At 38.7% G+C, this 7,445-nt stretch overlaps 1 protein-coding gene and 1 long non-coding RNA gene across 2 annotated transcripts in view; both read left to right on the top strand.

Moving 5' to 3' along the window:
• Positions 1 to 949, top strand: part of LOC118342624 — a 2,737-nt gene extending 1,788 nt beyond the window's left edge. The window contains exons 4-6 of the long non-coding RNA XR_004797496.1: positions 287 to 334; positions 590 to 643; positions 744 to 949. This is a non-coding gene — a long non-coding RNA (uncharacterized LOC118342624). The remainder of the gene's footprint in view (positions 1 to 286; positions 335 to 589; positions 644 to 743) is intronic.
• Positions 950 to 2,326: 1,377 nt separating this feature from the next.
• cunh6orf47 (chromosome unknown C6orf47 homolog) lies at positions 2,327 to 6,040 on the top strand. The gene is made up of 3 exons (XM_035681219.1): positions 2,327 to 2,595; positions 2,801 to 4,198; positions 5,499 to 6,040. Exon 2 carries the CDS (start codon positions 3,283 to 3,285, stop codon positions 4,189 to 4,191), a length of 909 nt encoding a protein of 302 aa, XP_035537112.1. The 5' UTR covers positions 2,327 to 2,595; positions 2,801 to 3,282; the 3' UTR covers positions 4,192 to 4,198; positions 5,499 to 6,040.
• The last annotated feature ends 1,405 nt before the right edge of the window (positions 6,041 to 7,445 follow it).

Raw genomic sequence — 7,445 nt, 5'->3', positions numbered from 1 at the left:
TCAGAACGAAACATTTAGAATTATTTCAGTGTATGACATATATTATGGGAAAGGATCTTTTTTAATTTAAGTTGCATGTAAACAAACCTCCCCTGTCCTTAAAGCTCCCAGTTTGGGTAGAGTCCAATAGGACCACAAGTAGCTTTGTGTTCCAAAGCTTCACCAGCTATCTTTCAAAGTGACTGCAGTAACTAGGCTGAAACATCTGACTTTACTGTGCGTGTGTGGGGTCTCTGGACTTGTCAGTGTTTTGACATGTGGTGGTAATGATTTAACTTTCTTGCAGCTTATCCACACTCTGAAAGAAAGCAGTCTGCATGAGGTTCCCACAGCTGTAAGTATCAACTTCTAAGAATGTGAAGCCCAGTTAATTTTGAATGGTGTAGAAGTTGATGTAGCATGGTAGATGAATAAAGACCTTTTATCCTGCAGGTCCACTGTCTGAGTGTGGTCAATGATGATTCAGTGATTCGGTTCGACTGATGTTAACTGAAGTTTACTCGCAGCGCACTGAGACCTCAGACTGTTGGAAGAATTTGTGGAAGACAAATACTGGCTATGAAATAAATCACCATTTCTATCTTGTCAGATAAGCCTGTGGAAGCCCAACCTGGATTACATCTGGACACAATGAAAGGACCCGGTTGGTACTGATGGAACAGTGTTTCTCCTTACAGACTATGATTTGTGAATGATGCTAAAGTTCTGAGACTGTAACCCTAAAATTTAATATACTTTCACAGGTGCTGCAACTTGAGTTGGGACTAATACAAAGACCAACATCATGAAGTCTTCCAGGAAATGGATGCGTCATTTAAATGAGTTGGCCTCTGGGCAACGGCTCTTGAAGAGGAGTTTCCTGTATTGTTTGTGCAAGCTGTTAAAATAGTTTTAACCATTAAAATGCAAATGTATTTAAGGAAATGTCAAATAAATGGTTGACAAAGACTCCAGGTGTCTTCAGTGGTGGAAGTTTGACTACAATATGATCACAAAAACTAATGCAGCTTTAGGACAATGTGTTGCACTTTCTGATGAAGTGAATTTAGATTATCACTGCTAGTTGTATTGTAGATTTTGATCAATAATTTCTGCAGATTAAATGAGAAAGCTGTTGGAAAGAAGAACTAAATGAATAAAATTCTGTAATTGTGTGTGTATATAATGCATCCAATGTACATGATACTAATTTGAAATGGAGGAGTTGGTGTAATGTATTTTGCTTATGGTACAATTTACCATAAGAGTGTGTGGGTAACTATATTGGTTGGTCTGCATGGAACTTTACTGACTTGTAATTTAGGCCAGAACAGTTGCATAAAGTGGCCTGCTTCACTGTAACCACCAGATTGCACGTTTCCAAGAGCTTAACCTATGCATACAGTTTGAAACTACAGCCATGTGATAGACATACTGTACTTGATCATTTGACTGTGCTGCAGAGGTAAGGTAGCTAATACAGGTGGTGAAATGTATACATTTACAAATCTGAGGTATTTGTTGCGTTAAAACAAATTAACTTAAATCCTTATGACAACATTTGAGACAGTTATAACATCAGCCTTCATGTTCAGTGAAAAAAGGAAAATAAAAAGTAAGACCATGTATTAATTTCTAATGCCACTTTTAGATACGTTTAGACTCAATGTACTAATGTGCCACAGTGTTTGATTATCTTGATCTTCATTTGGGGGCTTTACTAAGCAAATATTGACTTGTAATTGTGATTAAATTAGCATATATTTCTCCCACCCCTTGAAGACTCCATAGAAGAACAACTAGCAGATGAATCCATAATGATAAAAAGAATAGTTAACATCCACCTCAACCAAGTACAAGATAACAATGCTGCTTAAACATTAATGAATGAATAAGTAATTTAATGACAGATGCCCATAGTGGTCATTTCTCTTCTGCGTTGAGTTTTTTTTACTTTGAGTATGTACTGTAAGTATGTTTTCCTGATATTTCATTTGTAATTTTACCAAGTAATATACTCAATGTAGGACCTTTAATTGTAGTATATAGTATAGTATAGTATTTTTACTATTCTCAATTTTTATAAAAACAATTTTTTGTCTTATTCACTGCTTCCGGCCATGTAAGATAACGTTACAGCGAAAGTACTGTATAAATTGTATGTATTATTATAAGTTTATTATTACATCCTACACTCGGAATAAATGCTAGTAGTCTTTGTGTGTAACAAGTGATGTGTTTAAAGGACAAATCCCAGTACACAAGTCTTATAATATTATATTAGCATGAACTGCAGGTGGTCAACCGTGGTTTTATTTTGAAGGGTACAACTGAACCGGTAGTCCGTGTTCTTTGTTCTTGTAGTTAGGTAGACGTTTGAGTCGAGCTGGCAAGCGGACCTGTCCCTTGGTTTTTTTGCTGGTTAGCAGTGCTGTTAGCCAGTTAGCTCCGACTGGAAGTTGCCTTGATTAACACGTTGGTGTGTTTATAACACGGCGTCGAAAAGTTTAAGAAGTTGTCTGTGTCGTGTTATTTGATGCTAACAAATTGGGCTAGCTATGGCCTGACAAACTCAAGCTAACGTCGCTGTAGGTGAGCAGGTAGCAGCAGCAGAAGGTAAATACAGACTCTCTTAAGTGTTTTTTCTACATTTGTTTAAGCTGACGTTCGAGCCAATCTTAGTTCCTAGTAAAAACCTGCAGGTTAGTTAGCTGAGACAACTATGGAGACCTGTGTAACATTAGCCAACTTGCATTGATGTTGACGTGGAATTTGGAAGAAAGATGTAATGTTTAAACCAAGTGTTTCCTTTTATTTGCAGGTTTGGTGAGTGAAGCAGCGTGTTTCAGGAGACTGGAATAGTTAAAGAAGTTTGTCAACGAGCTGAAACCTTGGTCAACTCAACCTGCTCACTTGTAGTTAGCCGGTGCTAATTTGCTTATAAGCGTATCTGAAGAGAATGTTAAGTTATTAAAAGCAACCTCCAAATGTTTACAGCTTAAACCAGAGACATGTAGAAGATAAGATTGACTTATAAATGTTGTCATTTTATCAAGGGCATTGTTAGGAGGGTTTTTTTTTAACTGCTCAAACACACCCAAAGGTGTGTCTCTGGCCTGAGGACGTCACTTTGCCCAGGTCTGAGTCCTTGTGAACAAGTATTACAACATTACAACTAAATTGTCAGTACATGCATGCTTTTACAGTAAGCTCACAGAGCAGCCTGGCCAACTTAAGCAAGAAGAGTTGAGAACCCAGTGTCTGCTGATTTTAATTCAACTCCAGAAGGCTGAGTGAGAAAGCATGACAGCTGTGGTGGGCAGAGCTTGGGGGTGGTTGTGCTCTTGGGGCAGGAGTCCAGTGTCAGAGAATACCACAACTGTGATAGCCAAGGGCCAGGACCATGGCTGTAGAGGCCGGGCCATCAAGGGGTGGACCTCTTGGATCTGGGGAGGGTGGAGACGTCAAAGTGACCAAAGTAGTTTAGCAGAGGAGTTCTGGGAGGCGCAGGAAAAGCTTCAGCCAATGGAAATTGAAGGTCTGGGTGCAGGGAAACAGGAGACAGAGCAAGTTTCTAGATGGTGGGAATATCTGCCAATTTCTTACCTTTCGTGGCCAAGAAAGGCAGAGAAAGGTGGACAAACACGAAGGAAACGTGATGGTCGCAGTGGAGATGTGTGGGACTGTGATATTGATGGGGACTTTTCCGACTATGGAACCCCTCCTCCATCTCCTACACCTCCCTCCTGTTCGCTGACTTCTCCTTTTCGACTCTTTGCGCACAGCTGGAAGGTGGAAATCCTCCCAGAGCACAATGAGATCTGTTTCAACTTCCTCCGCCACTTGTTTGACCTGTTTGTAGTTGGCTTCCTGTGGACTGTGTCCCCCCCTACAAAACTGATCTTGGAGGTGTTGGGAGTCCAGGGAGCACTGAGGCTGTGGTTTCATGGTATGGCCATGTTTTTTGTTTCCACGGTTGGAATGGCAGGATTACTGTGGTTGGTCCAGGAGTATCTCCCTCAGTTTGCTCTGATCTATGGCATCATACAGGCACTGGTCATCTCTGTCAGCGTTCGACAAAGTGTGATCCTCAGCGTAGAGGAAGAAAAAGAAGATGAGGATGAGGAGGGCAAGGAGACTGATGAAGTGAAAGACAGTAGGGAACATGAAGAACAGCTTGTGTCTATGAAGGACAAAGTGAAGACCAGTTAAATTTAAGGTAAGTTTCTTCATTCCTCTCATGTGATGTTTAGGTTACATTTTACAACATCTCCAATGGGTTATATTAGTGTTTGTTTTTTTTCTATTAGGGCTGCAAAAAGCCAAATTGCAAGACACTGCAATGTTTTGATAAAGGTAAAATGTGTGACAGCAGCATTATAATGTAGTACTATAGTACTGCAGAGATGCCCTGACCTACAAATCTTGTTCTACAGATGTAAGAAAAACATTTTCTTTGGTCACATCATCATGATTCTAGTAGTATTTTCAGTAAAATTGAAAATGGAAATTGGGATGCAAAAATGATCAATAAGAATTATCAACATCTGTCAAAGATATGAATTGAATTGGAACTCTCAAATGAAAAATCACTATTTACATCACTATGAAAAACTGCTAAACAGCAGCACCAGGTGACAAGATAGGCAGTTGAAGTTGTAGCATTGTCACTGCAGGTAGTTTAGCTCAGTTAGGCTTTAACCAAGTTAAGTGTACATCTTGACTTTGATGAAGTGAAGTGAAGGTCTGACATCAGAGATAAAAAATAAATAACACTGTGTACCAACCAACCAACAATTAACCAACAGACCTCACCTGAAGTTAACAAAACCATGTTGTTAATCCATTTCAAAGGGATCAGAGGTAAAGGTGCAAAAGAAAGGTGCAGTTTGACTGAATGTGTTGCATCAGCAAGGTTCTCCAATAGAACAGCTGTCATTATGATCGACCATTACACATGGCTGTGGCTGTTTATAGCCCATACCACTAATTCACTGGTTCCCATCTACAGTATAGACAGTTATGGAGCAACTAAAAGCTGTGTAGACTGCAAAATGATAGTAAATAATAGCAAAAAACGTGTTTGATTTACTTTTTTTTATTATAATGTAACGTTTAGGAGGATCTATTGTCAGAAATTGAATATAATATTCATAGGTGTGTTTTCATTAGTGTACAATCACCTGATAATAAGAATCATTGTGTTTTTGTTATCTTAGAATGAGCTGTGGGTCACCTTTCATGGAGTCTGCCATGTTTCTACTGTAGCCAAGAAGGGACAAACCATAAACACTCGTACTGTTCAAATCTTAAAAAGTGAAGAAAAATCCAAATCCAAAGCGTGTGTGGAGAAAGAATACGTACCCTGTTTGCAATGAGCAATGATCTATTTTTAACATTGTGCAGGGTGCTCAGTTTTCCAGACATTCAGTGGCACTGCATCAACATCTGTACGCCACCACTGGTCAGAGTAGTGTGTTTTCCAGATGTTTATTAAGAGATGTGTGTCTTTTCCACAGATGGGGAGAAGCAGCTGTCTATTCAGGAGTCTACCAACATCAGTCCACTTGTATCAGACTTCCTCCAAGTGTTTGACATCACAGCAGTGGGACTATACAGAGACTGTTTCACTGCACCACTGTGTTCTGCAGGGTGACTATTGAATTGTATTGCACACATTACCAATGCATAGTTTTACCTTTGTCACTTTATGTTTAACACTATTGATCTGCATTTTATAGAGGTCTGCCCTCACTTGTTCTTAATATGGTGGAACTGCTAACTGTGGTGTCGGTCTGTTTCACCACCATCTTACTCACTTAAGGTTAGAGTGCAACCGATTTATCAGTCAGCCGATATTATCGCAGATATATCAGTATGGTATCGGTGTACATGTTTTCCAATTTACACCGATATGAAATTGGTTTTAGTGTTGGTAATATATTGGTGTCACTGCAAAGTCTATCCAGCAGAGTGCACTGTAATTTACAATACTGTGGCGAGCAGCACAGAGTAAGAGAGAAGAAGCAGCTCTCAGCAATGTCAACTAGAATTGGTTGACAATATATATGTTAAATTATTTAAGGCAAGTTTTACTTTACTATCTTTAGCTTTACTATCCATCAGGAAACTGTTAATTGCAGAGAATTGAGGCAGAGCAGCCAGAGGACACCAGAGAAAACATTTTCTCCATAAAATGAAAAGTGATGATCCAGTTTCACTAAAATCAATGACATAGTGCAAGATACAGGAGTATGGAGCGCAGAGTGGGAATGACAGAGGCACCATTCACCCTGTTACAACTCAAAATTAAGTTTATAATAATTAATTGATAATTAATAATTGTAATAGTAATTACATAATGTTCTTTTAACATGTTAAAGAATATTTAACTTAAGATTCGGCTGGATGAACTTTGCAAGAATAATTAACATAAATATTCTTTAAAGTTAATTGTTTAAGAAAGCAGCATGAGTTCCTTTGCAGTAATATCAGTGCATAATCAGTTATATTTTCATTTCAGCTCAAAAACCCAGTATATCAGCCACCAGTATCAGTAATCTGTACATTTTTCCCCCTCTAAATTTGATATTGGTCAGACTTTTATTTGTGGTATAGTCACATTACACGTCTCCCCTGTGTCATCACCAAGTTTTCTACAATTGCATGCTTGTGGAGTACTAGCTGCAGTATCGCGCTGCTTACAATCTGTGATTGTGCTGCTTACTTAATAATATATATTACATCAGACCTGTGGGATCACATTCCTTTCTGGGTGTAAGGTAATTTTGTTGCGTGCCTTTACTGGTCAAGGGGGGAGGCATCCTGGGAGGAGGGACGAGCAAGTAGCAACCACCACTGCTGACCTATAGGTTTAGACACTTGTACATCAAGCTCAGACACTACAAAATATACTGTGTGGAAGCCATAAGACCTCCTCAACTCCCTGTGACCTCAAATTTTGATTCCTCAAGATTAAATATATTTAGAGACCAAATTGAATGTTTTTTTTTCTTTCTTTTTGGTCAAATAATCATCAATAGCCAAAAAGGAAGTGTGTTCAGCACTCAGCTGTGATGGTTGCTGCTGGTTTACTATAAACCATCAAACTTAATTCATTACCTCTGATGAATCTGTTTGAAACTTCCTAAAAACCGTACCACATACAATACATTACATTAAGATTCCACAAATATGAACTCTTCAAGAACATCCTTGTTGTTTGTTGTAGGAGTTATCAGTTGACACGATACCAGCAGCACATTGTAATATGTTGCCTTATGTCATTTTCTGTGCCATGATATTGCTTGTTTGAAACTTTTTTATTGGGAATGTAGGCCACACTCCTTGTCCACAGGTATGTGTTTTTATAGATTTTTACTGTTATGCTTTAGATTTACAACAATCCTTACCCATATCACAGCCTGTAAGATGTGATATTGAAAGGTCCCGTGTGTAACATTTAG

Source organism: Morone saxatilis, unplaced genomic scaffold (genome assembly GCF_004916995.1).
Source record: "Morone saxatilis isolate NCDOM2014 unplaced genomic scaffold, NCSU_SB_2.0 Contig9, whole genome shotgun sequence".
Lineage (NCBI taxonomy): Eukaryota > Metazoa > Chordata > Actinopteri > Moronidae > Morone > Morone saxatilis.
Note: the sequence above shows the minus strand (reverse complement) of the source record. Positions and strands in the feature narration are given on the sequence as shown.

Excerpts from the sequence above, each read along its gene's own strand:
- cunh6orf47 (XM_035681219.1), top strand. The coding sequence starts at position 3,283 with ATGACAGCTGTGGTGGGCAGAGCTTGGGGGTGGTTGTGCTCTTGGGGC.